This window comes from Lycorma delicatula, chromosome 10 (assembly GCF_047948215.1).
Source record: "Lycorma delicatula isolate Av1 chromosome 10, ASM4794821v1, whole genome shotgun sequence".
Taxonomy (NCBI): Eukaryota; Metazoa; Arthropoda; class Insecta; order Hemiptera; family Fulgoridae; genus Lycorma; species Lycorma delicatula.
In genome coordinates this window covers 69,915,612-69,936,518 of record NC_134464.1, presented here as the reverse complement: position 1 = coordinate 69,936,518, position 20,907 = coordinate 69,915,612, and the positions used below count along the sequence as shown (strand labels likewise).

The 20,907-nt window shown below is 31.7% G+C and overlaps 2 protein-coding genes across 2 annotated transcripts in view; both read right to left on the bottom strand.

The window, feature by feature from the left end:
* Nucleotides 1-20,907, bottom strand: part of LOC142331725 (uncharacterized) — a 499,803-nt gene that overhangs the window by 212,189 nt on the left and 266,707 nt on the right. The gene's annotated exons all lie outside the window — the stretch shown is intronic.
* The window catches only part of LOC142331408 (RYamide receptor-like), a 177,548-nt gene continuing 159,794 nt past the window's right edge, over nucleotides 3,154-20,907 (bottom strand). Inside the window, exon 8 of the mRNA XM_075377297.1 lies at nucleotides 3,154-3,432. Within this exon, the coding sequence (XP_075233412.1) occupies nucleotides 3,154-3,432 (279 nt within the window). The remainder of the gene's footprint in view (nucleotides 3,433-20,907) is intronic.

Sequence of the window (20,907 nt, the reverse complement as noted above, 5' to 3'; positions counted from 1 at the left end):
TTAAAAAAAACAAAAAAAAAAAACACCAAAACAAAAAGAAGGATGACTTACAGTAAATAATTAAAACACCCAACTTTCTTATAGCCTAGATAGACTTAAGACTATGCAAACAAAAAAAGTCGAAATAACCAAATACACAGAAAATAATATCCCTACATAATGACCAAAAAATCTTTTGTTAGGTTAAATATTCACTTTTGTCTGAATTTACAGAAGGCATTTACAACGAAGCATTGATAAATATTGAAGACAAGTGTTTAGCTATTGCAAATAAAGTTCTTAGTCAATTGGGAATGTCAGCACCCACCCGAGCTGCGATTGCTTCATTTGATGTGGATTTATGCCGTGAACAGAGTTACAACATTGGTGATCTTCAGTCATATATCCAATCAAACATTCCCAAATTAACGCGTGAACAGAAAGGCATTTATGATCGCATAATGCAAATGATAAATGTCGGAGTTGGCGGACCTTCTTCTTGGATGCGCCAGGAGGACTGGGAAAACATTCCTCATTAGATTGATTCTAGCAACGGTTCGATCAAAAAATGACATAGCCTTAGCTCTTGCTTCGTCTGGAATAGCTGCGACATTGTTACCAGGTAGAAGGACTGCGCGTTCAGCTCTGAAGTTGCCATTAAACATGCAAATCATCGAGACTCCCACGTGCAATATTTCCAAAGTATCCTGTATGGGAAAAGTATTACAAAAATGTAAACTCATTGTTTGGGATGAATACACGATGGCACATAAAAAAATCGCTTAAAGCTCTTGATCGATCGTTACGAGATTTGCGTGGAAACGTTCAACCAATCGGGAATGCTTTGATATTGCTCGCAGGAGATTTTAGGCAAACATTGCCGGTAATTTCTCGATCGACACCAGCAGACGAAATAAATGCTTGCCTGAAATATTCAACACTGTGGCGACACGTACGTACATTGCAGTTGACTACGGATATGCGTATCCAGTTGCAGAATGATCCATCAGCTGAGGTATTCTCACGACAGTTACTGGACATTGGAAACGGACAGCTTCCAGTCGATGAGACGTTTAGACGAATATCATTTCCTGATATTTTTTGTAATTTAGTAACATCGAAAGAAGAACTGATCGAAAAAGTATTTCCTGATATTCAAATTAATCATAGAAATCACGATCGGCTCAGTGAACGAGCTGTACTTGCCGCAAAGAATAAAGATGTCTATCAACTTAATAATGTTATTCAATCCAGCATTCAAAGTGAGGAAATTACATATAAGTCGATAGACACCGTTGTGGAAGCAGATGAAGTAGTTAATTATCCAACGGAATTTTTAAACTCACTTGATCTGCCAGGGATGCCACCACACATATTAAAATTGAAAATAGGTGTGCCAATTATCCTCCTGCGGAATATTAATCAGCCAAAACTCTACAACGGCACGCGACTTGCAGTAAAGAAATTGATGAATAACGTAGTGGAAGCAACGATTTTAACGAGGCCTTTCAAAGGTGAAGATGTCCTCATTCCTCGAATACCCATGATCCCGACCGATACACCATTTCAATTTAAAAGATTGCAATTCCCAATTCGATTGTGTGGTTTAGATTTAGATGCGGATTGCTTCTCACATGGAAAACTGTATGTGCGTGTTCCCGAGTTGGTAAACCAGATAGCCTTTATATCTACGCAGACAGTGGATAACAAAAAAATATTGTATATCCACAAGTATTGCAAAATTAAACTTCTATGAAACGTGTGCTTTGTTTCGTTTCTCATTTCTCATCCATGCAACCACAATGTGCCACAGCGAAGTGTGGCGGGTACAGCTAGTGTATATATATAAAATGATTTATTATTTATTTAAAATGTCGTACTTTTAAATGTTCAAAACATTTATTTTTTTACAATGGGTAATTTGTTCTTCTTTTATCAAGTATTAGAAATGGTAATGGTAGTGTTAATGTGTGATCATAATCCAACAGACGAATTATGCACCTTAATAAAATGTTAATTTATTTTAGTCATTAATCCCATTGGATTTAAAGTGGTGTCAGATGTATTGTTTCAGGTTAGGTTGAGATCTATGCGAGTGTAGATGTGTTATTTTTGTTCTGTCTTCAGATACCCATTGTGTCTTTGTTTTCACGTTTTTTGTTGATCTTTTTGTTATTCGTTGTTTCGTTTTTTTTTGTGATGTTTCGTTTGTGTTTCGTCTTACCTGTCGTCGCGGTGGTAGATAATTTTGGGGTTCCTCATTTGAGGCGAGGCGTCAAAACCGGAGTCCCGAGGGGGGATCTCTACGAGGTCCCCTCATTAGAGGCATGGCGACTAAGTAGAGACCGAGTTCCGACTGTTTGGGGGGAATGTCAGTTCTCGACTAGGTAGTTTGAGGCGATGGCACCCCCTTGAGCTGTATTCATGCTTGGTTTCGGGTCTGGGTCCAGGGGGAGGATAAAAACTGATGAACTCATAATTTCAATTACTTTGATAGAATACTTTGAACTATAACGCCAAACTCTTTTCCTCTTATTTCAGGTTATCTGTTTTTTTAGTAAGATACCATGTTAGAAAGATATTTTAAACGAAATGTATATCCATATCTAAACTATACTCTTAATAGGGCGCAAATATTTCTCTTTGATAAAAAAAAGCCATTTATTTTTAACTTTATTCGTTCAGCGTGAACTTAAAAAAAAAAAAAAATATGAAAATGCTCAAAAAATTATTATTTTTGAAAATAAATCTAAGTTTTTAAATATGGGGGGGTCTCCGATGTCTTTCTAATATTAAAAATCTTTGCAATTTACTCGCATCGGATGCATTTCATATTAAAATTTAAGTATACAATTTTATACTTTAGTATAACATTTTAAATATCTTAACATTAATTATTTTTATATAAATGTGCTTCATCCTCCCTTATAAAGCAGTTTTCCGGGGATATATTTTTTACAACTTTTTATGGAGTTCCACCCTTCTTTGTAATTTTTCTTCGCAAATGAAAAATTTCAGGGAATAAATAAAAAATAAATATAAAATATTTGTATTCGAGGGGAAGATGAAGAACAAAAATTAAAACAAATAAATAGTAAAAACTACAGTAGGAGATACATTCTGTTCTCTACTAAAGCTTTGATAACTGCCGGGTATTTACATAGTTCATTATAATTATAAACATAACTCTTCTAATTCAGATTGTGTAGCGTGTGTTACAACATTTGAACCAGCCGGTTGAAATACGTATAAATCCTTTTCTTGATGACCTCTTCGGTAACCATTCATTGCACTATATGTTCTTCTCCAATCATGATGATGACTTAAATACGTCGATCTTGTAGTACCAAAATAAGTTTTATCAAGATCCATGCTATGTGTTGCTTCAGATGTCGTCCATCTTCTTGATTTTCGGAATGGAAATCTTTGTTGAAATTCTCTCTTAAATTTTTCCTGAAACATTAAAAAAATTTGTTAATAAAAAAAAAAAAATAATATCAATACATTTTTTAAATAAAGTGATTATTAGCTTTACGGATGGAAAATGTTAAAATTAGGATTAAATTAATGGAGAATAAGTGAGAGATCTCTAGTACATAAGCACGAAGAAAAGTTAAATTGTACGTAACAGACCGTCTAGTATTACAAATATTATTTATGTATGTATGTGGTGAATTTTAATAGCATTTGACTTTACGGAAGGTGATTGGATTTTTCCACTGTGCCCCCAATCACGTCCCATACCAAATAGTGTCTTCCTTCGGACTTAATCTTGTTTGTTCTCGGTAAAGAGTTTTATATTTATCAAATTTTAAATTAGTTATAAAGAAACCTTATCTATGTGTATCCGTGAAACTGTGCGACTCTGCTCATTTGTCATTCTGTAACACCGGACCTCGTAGTAGTTTTTTTATCTAAATAAATTTAATTTAAAAATCTAAACTCTATTTTCATTGAATATATTATTTAAATAAAATGGCTCTTTTGAAAAATAAATTAAGCAGTAAATTTATTACATATAAATAAATAATATTGTTTAATTCCAAATACAATGTTTGTATGTGTTTTTTTTTCAATATACATTATAGATATTTGGTCATTTTTTTATCCTCACTATCTTAAAAACAAACACACCTTTTCATTGAAAGGCCAAGTACCTATTATACAATATATGATCATCGGTTGTCTTTGAAAGAACGAATAATCTACTATTCCGTCAAAATTATCTGAAATATATTTTTAAGATCACACTCATTTATTGATATTATCTTAGCCAAATTTATTTAAAAATTTGGTTAATAGATTTTATATTATCTTAATTGGACTTAAATAAATTTATCTATTTCAGTAGTCAAACGTTCATCAAAAATTTTAAAGAATTCACAAATTATGTCTACTGTAATACATTCTAGAACCTTCATTTTAAACAAATAATTTTTGGGAATTAAAACGAAGAAAACGTTTGTATAAATCCAGATATTCAACTCCCGATTCTCACCACTGATAGTCTGGAAAGAATTGTCTAATAATACATCATAATGGTGTAATCTACTTTCTTAAAACCACAAACGTTTGCTGCTTAGTTGATTTTGTGGTTATCATGGCTATACTTTTTGATTAAATTTGATGTATTTTCAACGATTATCATAGTAATAAATGGATCGCTTCAAGATTACCTTAAGATCAAAATTAAAATTTCACACAATTTAATGAAACATTAACTTTTCAAAGCAAAAAAAAAAAATTGCTTCTTATGATTTTCTTTAAGAAAATTACGATGTATACATTTTTATTTTTGAATATAAAAAGAAAGAAATTAAGATAGACAGGCATCTTAGATGTCCTAACCGCCAGTTGGTATAAAAGTGTAATTAACAATATGTCGTAACGTTGTTAAATATTTCTTCTAGCTAAAAAATGTAATTTTAATAGTTTTTTTTTTAAATTTGGGAAGAGTAATGTGTTTATGCAAACAGATTTGAACGGATACACCAAAAAAGTACAGTTCGTTATTTTTTTAATACCATAAAGTTTTTTATTCCTTTTTCATAACTTTTCTTATACGCTAACTTAATTCGTAAAGTATATAAAAAAATTAGAAAATTCTTTCTATATTCTTAATCCTATCACTCTAACATAAAAAAAAGACACGAAATTAAATCACATATTCTACTTTTAGGAAGAAGAACCGGAAAGCCGGACGCATAATCTAATATATAGGAGTGACAATTTGTTTACGTTTTGAAAAATTGTTTATCATACCTAATTGTAAGATTTGTTATTGGATTCAGAAAGGTACATTTACCATATTTTGTTTGTTTATATTCTGAAATGATGGAATATTGTTTGTAATTTTGTATGAATGAAAACTAAAAATATGTGCAACTCTATCGCATTTTATAAGAATACTAAGCCAGTCGAGTCTCAATTCGCTCGCCCGTTCGACTAATCAGGACCTCCGGAGTCCAGATCGGCCAAGCCAAATCCCGTTGCTAACCCAGGGGACACAGGGCCTACCCAAAGGCAGCAGAGCTCACTTTGCTGCTGTTTCCTTCCAGCCAGGGGGCTCCGTCTTCTGCCTCTGGCATAGCTCGCTTACTTATTAGTAAATCGCTTACTTATTATTTGTTTTTATTAGTAAATGTTTACAGGTTTTTTTCTTTAACATCAATTCTATAAAAATTAAATCTACAAGTTTTGATAATAAAATCTATGTATTTATTGGTCATTTAACAAAGTTATTGTATTTCAAACCTAAAAAACCGTGTTTTTAGTCAGCAAATTTTTCTCTTTTTCGTTAGATATCATGAAAACTACGAGAAGTACAGTTCTGGTATCTATTTTATTCGGACCTCATTTCACCGGGAAAACTGCAGTACAGGTAAATTATTTTGCTAGCCGGAATTTGATAGCATAGCGATTTTAGACATAAGTTTATATGAATTTTTTCCCTTACTTCAAGCTTAAGAATCTGTTCCCAAATTATTTCCCTTTCCTCAAGACTCACTCTATTTATGAACAAAATAGTGGTTTCTTTATTTGTTATACTTACACGCAAAAACTGCTCAACAGATTGGGCATATTGCATGAACGTAATTAAAAATTATTTTGCGTGAACATAGTTTTTATAAGAAGAAAGAACATAGGACAGAACTACTGCCATTACGAAATGTTTCACCGTTTCAAAATATGTGGCAAAATAGGTGGCAGTTTTAATGACTTGCGATAACAACTGGATTATGTTCCTGTCCGATATTTAACTTTACTATGGTCAAACCGTTGGTCAAATGAAATTCAGACACCCCTTGCAGAATTTTAAATTAAATATTTTACAAAACATTGTGTTTGATTTTTCATTATCACTTTTCGTTATCGATACAAGTAGCTTTAAAAGTGCGACAGTGTATGGCGCGGCGACTCAACCAATACAGCCAATCCCACTGTGTGTGAAGTGTGCGACGTGACTGATTACACCGGCGACCTCCGGGTTATTTGATTAAAATATATAAAATAATAAAAAACAAAAAATGTAAATTGAAGTGCGGTCACCGCCTCATGTTTGTCGAGTAACACTAAGAACTGTGCAAAAGACATTTTACGCATGTGATGGACAGCTACTCTACCTAATTACTCTGTAAAATATAGGTATATTTTAAAATTTGTAGAACATTGTAATTTTTTAAAAATCGTCTGTCTAGATATAATATAGAATTTCTAGAAATAATATAAATTTATTCTATAATACTATCTACGTATATCTCATAAAAACCAATATCGATATTACATCAGTGTAATTCATATTTATGTGCTCTGCATAAAAATATAATTTTATAAAATGTACAAAAAGAAATTATTTTTCTTAGTAACGTTTAATTTAGTACAAAATTTGAACGTTTATTGTTTTTTAATATATTATATATTTTTAAACACCCTCAAAACAAATGAATTTTTTTGTGAATAATCCTTTGTAAATGTTAAAAGCGTACCTATCTACGAGAATTTTTATTAACCAATTAATAAGTTCAATAATTTTAGCATAAATTAAAAACTTTAAAGAGATACATATATTTACGTAGATGAAAACACCAATGGCTTTTGACTGGAGGGCAGCTGCATTATATTACAGAGCTGCATTATTATACTTCAGAGGATGAATGAGGATGATATGTATTGAGTGTGAATGAAACGTAGTATAAGTCTTCTACATTCTCAGTTCGACCATACCTGAAATGTGTGGTTAATTGAAACCCAACCCACCAAAGAACACCGGTATCCACGATCTAGTATTCAAATCCGTGTGAAAATAACTGGCTTTACTAGGACTTGAACACTGGAACTCTCAACTTCCAAATCATCAGCTGATTTGGGAAGACGCGTTCACCACTAGACCAACCCGGTGGGGCATTATATTACGTAGAAGGAGCGCAATTAACTCTTTCGAATAGCATGTAGTTATTAATCAGACACATAAAATTATGAAATTAATATTTTTATAAAAAATGAAACCAACATCAAAATACATTAAAAAATAAGAAATAATTTCGTTCAAATACTTAATTCCTTTTTTTTTTTAAATCTACGCCAAAATACGTGATCACTTCCACACTTTTCCACACTGTGGAAAAAATACGTAAAAATAGCAAACGGAAAAGCAAAGCGGTTAATGAAAATAAGCGTTGTTTAAAAATAAATAACTTATTTAAAAACAATAAAGTTCAAATTTTGTAATAAATTAAAAGTTACTAAGCAACATAATTTCTTTTTGTACATTTTATAGAATTATATTTTTATGCAGTATTTTGTCATATAGATTAATCTAATGCGTGAAAGTAAATTACTAAAAAAAATATTTTTCTGTTTTACTATTTAAATTATTTTTATAATGGTTTATTCTATGTATTTATTAACAATATAATTATATCTAACAACATACTTTACAACAGCATTTCAATATAAAAAGTGTCTAAAAAAAATACAAAATTATTGAATCTATGAAACATCTAAAATCATTTTATACGACTTATTTTACAATTTAGTACATAGAATAAAACGAGTATTAATTGCTCTGCATAAACCACAACAAATTTTACAAACAACGAAAAACTTAGACGTTGACTGCCTTAAATTTCATGGTTACGCTAAACCATATAGAGAAAGTGCAGTAGATGGTTTCTCTTTTAGAGAAAGTGCAGTAGATTCTAACACTAATCGTTAATAAAATCAAAATTGAGTAAATTTAATTTTAATCTTTGCGAGAAAAGGAGGTTAAATTCTATTTTAACCTTTGTTTTTAACCCTTCTATTTTTGTTTTATATCCTTTGGTTTTTGTATTCATTCTTTAATTGAGAATTATAAAGTTCATCTTATTTTATATAGCATAAACCCAACACTTAATTTTGAATAAATAAGTGTAGGATATATATTAGGTTTTAGAGCTTAATGATCCGTATTCTAGTCATCAAGAAAGGTGATGACAAAAAAATCATATCTCAGAAATCAAACGAGTATTTTTTTTTTAAATTCAACATTCTAATGCTTCAATGTGAAACATGCTATGATATGTTAGTCACTCTGCAAACATCCAGCCGATAATCGACTTCTGGCCAGGTTGCTTGATCATCGCAGGTAATGAACGGTAACAGCAATAGCTGTGATTCGTTATCTTAGCATTGTAGGGTATGGGAATCTCTGAAACCCAGTGAAATTATTGAGTATGTCCCCAAAAATAAATGTGTGTTGCGGTTTGATGTCCGAACATGTGATTCTTTTTTCATGAGCCTACTATCTCAGTGATCTTATCAAAGGCCTGTTGAATGTTTATGAACACCGCCGAGCAGAATTCTGCTCCTCCAGACACCCACTGATAACTCTGATGACTCTATGGGATTGTTCGATTGTGGAATGGCCACACCTAAACCCAAACTGATGGTCCGGAATTATCCCCTTACTCTCCAACACTGGCCTAAGCCTATCCAGTAGTAGCTTCTCAAACAATTTATATAATACCGGTAATAGGCTAATTGGTCTGTAAAAATAAACTTCCTATCCAGGCTTCCCTGGTTTAAAAATCATCGTCAATAGCGACACCTTCCATTCCGCTGGGAAGTAAGAAGTCCGCAGAACAGCGTTAAACCGATTCCTGATGTACTCGATGACTTTAAGGGGTAGCATGACAAGTTTTTTGTGCTTGTCATACGCCTCCATGCGTGCTTCCATACGTACTGAATCGCCCACGATCCAGTACGCCTCTGTAGGGCGGGGAGCGTTCCTGATGATAGTTGCATTCCCTTTGTAGTCTTCCATAAGGAGCATCCGTCCCCATTCAGGTGAGAAAGATTTCCTATGTACTCCTTGAATGTCTCGTCCCTGATAGTCCTCAACAACCTCCTCAGCCTCCGCGCCGTCCTGTTAAGAAGAGTCCTATCTTCTGGCCTTCTGAAACGCTGCCAGTTCCGCCGTAGACGTCGCTTCGAGACAATTAGTTCTGTCACTTCCCTCGGATAGGTATTTTCTCTGGCTGAGTGAAAATCATTAGATGTATCCCCAGGGGTATCAAGTGGAAATGGGTCAGTCAGTTTTTTCTTCGATCCAATCCTGGTAAGAAACCCAATCAATCCTTTCGTCTCGTATGAAGAATAGGTCTCTCTTGTCTCCTTAGCACCGTCGTACTGAATGTAAGTAGAACGGGCGAGTGGTCCGACGATGAATCATAGTTATTTTCCACCAGAGTGCATGGAGATGATATACCCGAGGTAACAAAAAAGTCAAGCAAATCCGGGATCTTCGTCGGTCTGTAGGCCAGTATGTCTGCTGGAATCCCGATACTACGCCCAGGTGCAGATTTTGAACACATCTCTTCAGCGATCATCTCTGCCGGTAGTCAACCGGGAACCCCACAATCGGTCTTTCGCGTTCCAGTCTCCTCCGGCAATAAATCTAGAATTCAGAGTCGCAAACAAATCAGAAAACAACTCATCAGTTACAGTATGCCGTGGAGGGCAGTACACAACGGACAGCCTAATAGGCCCCAATCAGTCTGTAACTTCAACCGTGGTTGCCTGAAACTGGTCAGTGCAGAAGCCTGGAAGTTGATGATGCCGCAGAGAACTCCGAATTAGAATTAGAATCTGGGTGATTCGTCACATACACAGAATAACCTTGAAACTTCAGGTAGTTCCAATCAGTAAAGTGCGTTTCCGATATCAAAATGACGTCCAGGGAATTGGAAACTCCCATAACACCTAGCTCCTCACATCTAGAAAGTAGGTCGTTAATGTTCCATGCAGCGATTCGTAGAAATCTGGACATTAACAGATTTTGGAGAGCACCTGGGTGAGCAAGGCTATCAGACTTCCAATCTGTTGAATCAGGAAGTCTATATTTGATGAAAGCCTGTCCAGCTTGTCAATACTGCCCTCACTAGCACGACCAGCTGCCGCAGCATACATTTTATGGAGAGATCAGGCTCCGCGTTGACTGTCCTCGGCACCCCACGAACCAACGAAAGGAAGTTGTTATTATCAAGCGCAGGGCCGGTCACCTTGCGGCTAGCGGGTATTTTCGTTGAAATCTGAAAACTGAATATTTTCGCGATCACAATACTTTCTTCACTTCGTACAAGGAAGTAAAAAACGTTATAATTTATATTTTTAGGCAATTTTCTCCATATTTTAGTTCAAAATAAAGTTTGTATTCGGATCAAGCATCCTCGAAAACAAAGTCCGATCAAAATAACCCCACCATGTCATTTTGGGGGTAGTTCCCACATACCTATTTAGCTAATAGAACAAATTTTTAGAAGAAACTAATGGTGGACAGAAAGAAAATGAAAGGAAAACGCCATTTTTTCTTTCATAGACTATTTTTGTTGATTTCAATAATTTGAGTACGAAAATGAATATCCAGGTATATTTTATAACATCAGTAGTATACGTGATAACATCAAAATTGTATAAAGGGTCTCTTCTTTTCTTTTTAAAAAATCGTAAAACTTGCTTATGAGAGATTTCGTGCTTCTTGCCTAAAATTTGCGGTATACTCGTATTTATAGTAGAAACTGAAATTTAACTTTAACAGTACCCTCAAAAGAGTGAAGCAGGTTTTCAGCAGAAAGTTTCTACTTCCCATTGATACTTCGAATAAGTACAATAATCACTAAAGCAACAAAAAATTAAACACACTGGTTTTTTTTTTATAAAATTTTATGATTTCCTTTTAAACTATCCCTAAGAAGGTGAAACTAGATAAAAGTGGTTTGGCGTTTGTGAAGGAAAAAACAAATATTTGATAGCTATATTACGTTCACAGATTTAATTTAAACTTGTTCTTTATTTTTATTTGGTAAATTAATAATTTCAATTTTTTTTTCCCATCTTTGTTAATTCATTTTTAAGTTATAATATTTAGAATTTGTACTTAAGGGTTTGATATCAAAGAAAACTACGTAAAGAAAATCTGTAAAAGAGCTTATGAATATAATTAAAATAAATTTTCTGTTAAAGTGAAATTTGGTTTCTGTCCAAAGTGAAGATTGATTGAATTTTGAGAACATTTCAGTTGGCTATACACATTGACTTTTGTCAATAAAACGTTTTTACTTGGTTTAGGTTTACAGCCGGGGAGGATTAGAGCACATCAGTTTATTTAGTATTCCCAAAAACATGATTCGTGTAATTGAGGGCGATTGTGCAACTTTTTGTTATGTTTTTATTTCGTGTAAAGTTATCAAGAAATATGCTAATTACGTCATTGTTAAGAAAAGTTATGAGAATAAAACCTTAAAAATATTTATTTTTTTTACTTTTAAATATTTTTTGATTTAAATACAAGAAATTAAAAAAAAAGTATTTATAGTTTATTCATACCAGAAAAGGAGATACGGTAAAGAAATCATTAAGAAAAATATTACGGGATTGAGATTAGGTATGATCTAACCGAGATGATACTAAACGGAAGTGAAATTTATCTATAGCACATTATGCAAATCTAGATATACATTATGCTTAAATAAATACCGGAAAAGATAAAGATGCTACGATTTGCTGATGATATAGTAATTCTAGCCGAAAGTAAAAAGGATTTAGAAGAAACAATAAACGGCATAGATGAAGTCCTACCCAAGAACTATCGCATGAAAATAAACTAGAACAAAACAAAAGTAATGAAATGTAGTAGAAATAACAAAGATGGACCACTGAATGTGAAAATAAGAGGAGAAAAGATTATGGAGGTAGAAGAATTTTGTTATTTGGGAAGTAGAATTACTTAAGATGGACAAAGCAGGAGCGATATAAAATGCCGAATAGCACAATCTAAACGAGCCTTCAGTAAGAAATATAATTTGTTTACATCAAAAATTAATTTAAATGCCAGGAACAAAATTTTTGAAAGTGTATGTTTGGAGTGTCGCTTTATATGGAAGTGAAACTTGGACGATCGGAGTATCTGAGAAGAAAAGATTAGAAGCTTTTGAAATGTGGTGCTATAGGAGAATGTTAAAAACCAGATGGGTGGATAAAGTGACAAATGAAGAGGTATTGCGGCAAATAGATGAAGAAAGAAGCATTTGGAAAACTATATAGTTAAAAGAAGAGACAGACTTATAGGTCACATACTAAGGCATCCTGGAATAGTCGCTTTAATATTGGAAGGACAGGTAGAAGGGAAAAATTGTGTAGGCAGGCCACGTTTGGAATATGTAAAACAAATTGTTAGGGATGTAGGATGTAGAGGGTATACTGAAATGAAACGACGAGCACTAGATGAAGGGAATCTTGGAGAGCTGCATCAAACCATCAAATGACTGAAGACAAAAAAAAAATATAAAAAATACCGGTAATGCTTATAACTTTTACGTTGATTGCCGATTTTAAAATTATTGTTAATTTCATATCTTTTTATTTATGGTCGATTTTAATACCTGTTTTCATTATAATAAGCTCTAACATTTCTAGTATACAATTTAGGTTAAAGTTATATGTCGTTTGGAATACATTTAATGTAAGTGTGGAAAGACATTAAGTGTTTTAAAATTTTAAATTGAATTACTGTTAAACGATAATTTTTTATAGAAATAATCTTTCTCCGTCATTTGATTTTTAAATAATAGTAATTAAAAATACCCCTGAAATTCTTTAATACACTATGTACATAAATATTTGAACAAATAACTTTTAATAACACCCGAATTTGGAATTATTTTATAGAGATTTTTAACATGGAATAAAAAGTAGATATTTCTTTGAGTATGAATTATGCTACGCATATATATGTCTATGTTGTACCAAAAGATGACTTTGAACATATATTATTGGCTCATAAAAAATGATTATTAAAATCTACATATAGTGATAACTGGTCAAGCATATTATCTACTGATATATACAGTATGAATCCCCGGAACTTAACCTATTCATAACATTTTACATAACCTATTCTACTTGTGAAAATAATGGGAAAAGTTCATATAAACATATGTCTTAAAATGCTTCGCTTGCGAGTTATGGCTAGTGAAAGATATCGCTTGGATTTCGGCTATCCCGGTGAAATGAGGTTGAACTGAAATTTTTAGGACGTTAATTAAGGTAAAAAAATTAGTGATTTCTTAACCTGAAAAATTGAATAAAATTGCTCTCAAAGTCGTATTTGCAGTAGTTTTTGAGAAATCTGGGGTAAAAACTAATTAACTGAGGAAAAAACCCTGTTTTTTATGTTTGACGTAAAAAATGTTGTCAAAAGGGTAATAAACACATATAATTTTTAAACAAAACTTGTAGAGAATTTAATTGTGAACAGAATAGAATAAGATAAAGTTGAATAAAACAAAGAACAGATTGAAAACTTCGAATTTTATTTAGAAACAATACACTAGGCCAAAATACATTGTACGTAGTAGTTTATAATAAATGTTTAAAAATGAGCCCGCCATTTTCAACACATTTCTTAGAATGCTTCTGTAGTGGTTTTAGTTCTTTAAGGCTTTTTAGTTTTCAGTGCTGTCCTTAAAATGCTCAGTCGCATCCATAATGCTGACAATTCATCACGAGAATGTATTTTTGTTCAGGCGATTTTGGTGGCCAGGAATGTAGACCTCCATCACCGATCCATTTCTCAGGGGATGATTTAAGTGAATACGGAACAAGAGAAGTGAAAAGGCGCGCCATCGTGCTGGGTTTATACTTTGCGTCTCAGTGCTAGAGGATCTTCAAGCAGCTGCGGCAATTCTTTGTGAGGAAAGTACAAGTATACACCAGGATTTAAGCGGCCAGGTAATATGAATGGTCCAAGCAGCTAATTGTGAAGAAGGCCGCACCACACCTTGATGCTAAAATCGGTGTGGAAAATTGCTTTCCACCGTTTCATGAGATTTTCTTCTTACCATACATGCTCATTGCGTTAGTTGTCGACGCCATCTCGACGAAATTTGTCTCGTCGGTAAATAAAACGTACTTGTAGAGTTGTCGACTAACTCTAGTAACTCGATTAACTCAGTTACATAGCTATAAGCGAAGCGGAACATCTCCTGGGTGTAGATGCAGAACAACTAGCTGTTTATGATAAGGATGAAACTTGTTTTGTTGTAGAGTTTGCTAAACCATCGAATGCTAAACTCCGGTTGCCTTAGAAAGATGTTTTGTACTGACGCCTGGTCTGCATTATATTGGATAATTTGTTCGTAGCTGATACTAGTGAACCTGTTTTCCAGAGATTGTGAAAACTCGCGATAATTACTTTGCGATCTGGAATTATGCGATTCGGAAAACGTATTTCATATTCTGCTGCAGGAGCATTACCATTACACAAACCCAAAATGAATACCATATCAGCGTATTCCTTTGTTATAAATAAATACGGCATTACTTCGTTGGCAAACCATGATAACTAAAATTCACAGAAAACCTTCGCTAACGACTAGCACAGTCCACAGAACCCGATGTACTTAACGTACCCTAGAAAATTATTTAAACCCTAGTACAGTACTGTTCAGACTCAGTTTCATTTCATGTGATTAAAAATCATTTAAGAAGTACTTTAAAATTTAATCCATTCGGATGCACTCGCCTCCAGTCGGCTGCACTCAGCTCCATTGGAATGCACTCGGCTCCGGTTGGCTCACGCAGCTCCAGCGGCTTCACTCGGCTCCTTCCTACTCTATAATTGGGCTATTCTAATGCCATCCAGTATTATACTAGCCTTCATGGACTCAACATAATATTACATATAAGATTCAATTATAAGGTCAATGATATTTCATATAAATTTACAAGTACAATAATATTATATATATATATATATTACACATTCAATAAAAATAATTAAATATAAACTACAAAGGCGTTATTTATACATGAACCAGCGATAATAAAGGATTAGAATAATTACATCAAAAGGTATGACACCAAGACGACAATTATTCGACAAGTATTGTGCTTTGTTGATCAGCTGTTTTTTTTTTGCCAATTTTGAAATAATTTTTTTAATAACTTATTGCATTTTTGTCATTAATAAAAAAATTATTTTCTAAGCCATTTTTATTTATTTATTTTAATTTTATAATTGTGTAATTTCTAGTTTTTTTTAAATTCTTTAATTTTTAACTTATAGACCACTTTTGTTTAGAATCTAATTTTCTACGAGTTTTTAAAAGTTTTATGTGCTTATTTCCCATTTAACAAAGTTACTGTACGTCAAACATAAACAGTTTTTTTTTTACCCCAATTTATTAGTTTTCATTCCAGATTTCTCAAAAACTACTGCAGATACGATTATTTGTTCCATTTTATTCGAATTTTCAGCTCACCAACCATAATACATCACTAATTTTGTCTCTTAATTAACGTCCAAAAAATTTCAGTACGACCTTATTTCACTGGGGAAGCTGAAATCTAAGCGAAATTTTTCACTAGCAGTAACTCGCAAACGAAGCATTTTTTACAAATGTTCATTATGAACTTCTTCAATTATTCTTTACGAATAGAATAGCTTATGAAAGTCCATGGAGAACTATGTGATACAATCTATAGAACAACAAAATATGGTAGGGTAATAATTTACGATTTCAATCAATTACTAGTTTGACGGTTGAGGTAACACTGGACTTTTGTTGATATAGATTAACTTGAGCTGTCTATTGTTCATTTAGATGAATGATAACGATTTTGGTATTATAATACTCAAAACGATTAACAGCTCTTGATTTATGAGTTAAGTTCAAAATTATGCTGTTTTTTGTATGGTCTTTGGAACGTGACATGATTTATTTTGCCGTTTATTGTTTGACAGTAATTAATTTATACATTTACTTTTCTATTAATATTACTTTTTTTTTTGGTTTTTTTTCTTACTATATTGTGTATTAATAGATTAAAATACATTACTTTTTTTAATAAATTAATAAATTTTACTACTGTAATTCATTCATTCCGTACCATAGCAGATCTTAAAAACACAACTATTTTCGATACAAATAAATCGATACTGAAAAATATTATCAATTATCCATTTAGTATCATATATATGATTTTTTTTTTTGTTCTTGTAATTACAATTAAACATAAATATGTACTGTAACAAGACCGGTGTACGACGTGAGTAAGAGATTGCTACCATTAAGAAGAAAGTATAATAATGGAGAAATAATTATACTTTCCATTATTATATTTTCTAAGGTAGAAAATATAATAATGGAGAAATCCAGAAAGGGGCTAAAAGAAACCTTTTCGTAAAGCTAACAGGTTCGTTTAACAATCCTCCTTTCTAATACTGCCCACTGGCAAACCTAAACAGATATTTAATGAAAAGAGGTTATCGGACCAGGGTAGGAATTTCATGGGAAAATGTGAGGGTGGTCGATCATTCTCACCCTTCGGATTTGGTTCGGTTCTGTAGGTCAAGAGGACAGGAGTATAAATACTTCGGGGAGACCAGTCAGTCGGCGAGAGAGTACTGCGAGAGAGTTCTAAGCGAGGAGTTATTGTGCGAGTTTGAAGGGAGAGTATTCTGCGAATACTCTAATTTTTAATCTGTACACGTTCGACGCGATTAACGTGATATCATAAGTAATTCCAGTGTGGACAGTACAGGAAAACAAGAAACGGTTCGGTGATTTGCGGTTAGACTATAAGTGAAAATTTCATTCATAAATTGTTAGGGCAGTTTTATCTTTGAACAGCAAAGGTATTTGCAGTACTTTATAGTTGCCTTGTCTACTGTACTATTGTTATTAATACAAGTCTAGTGGTAAAAGTGTTAAAATTGGCGGTCATGTTAAGGTGTTTTGTCAATGGGACTAAATTCTGATTTTAAATTTAACTACCTGTAAATAAATCGTGACGATTACTTTAAATTCTGTTACGTATGTAACCACTGTTTTTTATTTTTATTATTGCCATTTGTTGTAGTAGTTGTTATTACTATTATGTGTTTATTGTTGTCGTTTATTATTCTTATTGACATTGTTACTATTGACTTGTCCTATTTTATTTATGTTTTAAAATTAATAAATGCAACTTTAGTATTGCAACTTTGATTGCTTAACTCGTAAACGAAGGCAATTATTAAGTAATGGTTTTACCCATCGTTTTTTTCGCAAAAAATATGCGTTAAACTCATGCATCACATGTCCACCTTCCTGTTAAAAAGTTTTGATTCAGTGTGGTAGAACCAAGATATCAGACAACGTAAACAACATAAAACATTTACGTAAACAACGAAAATTAGTAATTTTGCAACTATGTAAATCCGCATGTGTTTTTATTTGTAGGTTCCTACACCTTAATATCATTTTATATATATATATACAATTTTATTTAAATTAATAAAAAAATAATTATTACCAATTGACAAATAACACTTATGAAAAGAGTTTAAAAATATTTCTGACAGTGTTTTTAAAAAATGAGTAAAAAATTTAGTCGCTTTAACAACAATCAGTAGCATAATTTTTATTTAAAAACATCTAAGCCACTTATAAGACGCTTGGTACATATTTTATAATCGAAACTAATATATATATATATGATACGATAAATAATTCTTCAGGTATTTTAAATAGTGTAAAACAATTTGGACTTGCTAGTCTAACCAAGATTTATTGCAAATATTTTGATATCATACTTTATTTAATTAAAAAGATTATTTTTGTTAAAAAATAACTAATAAAGTTTTGTTAATATTTAATAGAAAGTTTTACAAATTATATTATTTTTACAAATAGTTTTACAAATTATTTTAACTAATTTTCTTTACGTAATTAAAAAGGTTATTTACGTTAAAAGTAACTAAGAAAGTTTTGTTAATATTTAATAGAAAGTTTTACTAATTATATTATTTTTGAAAATTATTTTAACTAATTTTCTTTAGGTACTTAAAAAGGTTATTTATGTTAAACAGTAACTAATAAAGTTTTTACTTCCTTGTACGAAGTAAAGAAAGTATTCTGATCGCAAAAAATTTTGGTTTTAAGATTTCAACGGAAATATCCATTTTGACCATCCCCGAATCCATTTTGATCAGTTTCGGTGTGACGTCTGTACGTACATACGTATGTACGTATGTATTTTGCATAACTCAGAAATGATAGCCGTACGATGTTAACATTTTTAATTTAAGACTGCTGTAACATCTAGTTGTGCACTTCCCCTATTGACTGCATTCGACTGGACCAAATGCCCAAAAAACCCAAAATCCCAAAAAATTGGATTTTGGACTTTTTCTTAACTGAAGCAATAAGCCCTCATTGAGAGCTCTTCAACGATATATAATAAGTGTTACTTATTTTCATTGGTTCCACAGTTATAGCCAAATAAAATGTAATTAATGAAATTTTTGGATCTTACAAGAGGAAGGCATATCGGTTCAAATCCGACTTGATCTCGTTTTTTTAATTTAAATATATTGGTTTATTAATAATTATTAACCTCTGGTTGTTGAATAATAGTCCTATAAATAATAGTTCAATAATAACAATTAAAAAAAAAATACGAAAAAATTTCAGAAGTTATTAATAAAATAAAATTTTATGCTCTTTTCATTTAAATAAAAGGTGTATATGTAATTAACAGGCGTACAAGGAAGACATGTGGTGTTCATATCAGATTTTTTAATATTTACTAGAAAGTTTTACAAATTATTTTATTTATCATAAATTAAATAATTAATATTTGTTGTTAATTTATAATTGTAACTAATTTTCTCCTAGAAATAAAGAAAGTATAAAAATATTTTTCTATTATTTTAATAATATTGAAAAAACTATTAAAATATACAACCGAAAAATTAGTTTTAAACATTTTAATTCATATTTGAAGAATACGACCTATAACATCTATAGGACTATGGTATACAATTATGAGGAACAACTTGTAATACAACGTCATCCAGAAATTCCAAAGCAAAATTACTTAGGATCACAACGGAGGCGCCTTAATTCGTACAATGAGGTCCACGACTATCTAAGGATCTCTAGTGAGGAAATCCTCATGAAATCCTCCTCCAGAGGGTAAGCATGGACTACATATCTAAACTAAATATACATGTGAACTATCTGGCTGTAAATCTGCTGGAGAATAGTGTGAACGGTTAGATAATTAAAAAGGCTCCATGTATTAGATAGACCTGGGTGATGTATGACGATAGGATATCAAATCCATAGATTGGGATGACCACTATGGTATAAATTATTCTTCAAACACTTGTTTCTTTATTATATCTATTGTCTCAGATTTTTATGTTACAGGTGGTTGTATACCATTTACGTTGTGATGAGTAAGGTGAGAATTCAACTGTCCGTTGAAATTATTCCACTTGAATTTATACATTTAGTATTATTTTTGTTATTTTCAATCGTATTTTCTATTAACATTGTTCAATATTGATCATTTTGAAGTTGGTTAAGTCTCACTTATTCGTGTTGAAATCGGTTACTTTTTAATTTTAATAATTTATTATATTTATTTGTTTTGTTATCAATCAGTATTGGTACACCCTCATTAAGTGTTATTCTTGAGAAGTATTGTTTGTATTAGATGAGGAGTATCACTGGATAGTCTTCAATCGTGTTATAATTTCTCAATCGATTTACATATACTGGAAACCGATTGTAAATTAAACTCATAGAAAAAAATTCAAGCTTGGATAGATATATATAATATTAAAAAATATCGAAGTAATCTCTTTTTAACACTTTATCAAAGTGGGAACGATGTATAATTAATAGCATTATTTTTTCCCGTTTGATATTTCATGGAGCTCATCACTTTGTGTTGGTTTTTGCTTTGATGTTTCGCTAATATTTTTTCATTCTTTCCCTTTTAGTTGGTCTTTATAATTCTGCTATTTTTGCATCAATGTTTATTGTTCCAATAACATGAATTTTTATTATATAAATTCTTAACATTTTAATTTTAATAATACGGTAACAGAGTATGTGTGGAAATTTATAATATAAACCGCAACTAAAATTCCAGATACAAAAATAATTTAGTTCAAAGAAATAATTTTATATCAGGTTTTATCTGGTCTACAACAAACTCTTTATAATATTTATACAGAGTGGTTCCTGAAATGTAAAAAACTTTCAGGTCATGTTGTGGTAGTGAAAATAAAGAATAATGTACATTTAATTATATGTTCTCGGCTGGAAAAAGATTTTGCCCTAATTTTTTCGCCTTCGGTAAAATTAAACCAGATTATCATTCTTGAGACCCAAGATAAGAGATAAATATACTGGTTTTATATGAAAATAGGTCTCGCAAATGTTTTTTTAGTAGTTTTTAAAAAATCTGGGGTAAAAAACAAAAAATTGGGGTCGGAAAACACTATTTTATGTTTAGCGTAAAATAAATTTGTTAAATGGGTAATAAACACATAAAAGTTTTAAATAAAACTTATAGAGAACTTGATTTTCAGTAAAATTCTGTGAAAAAAGC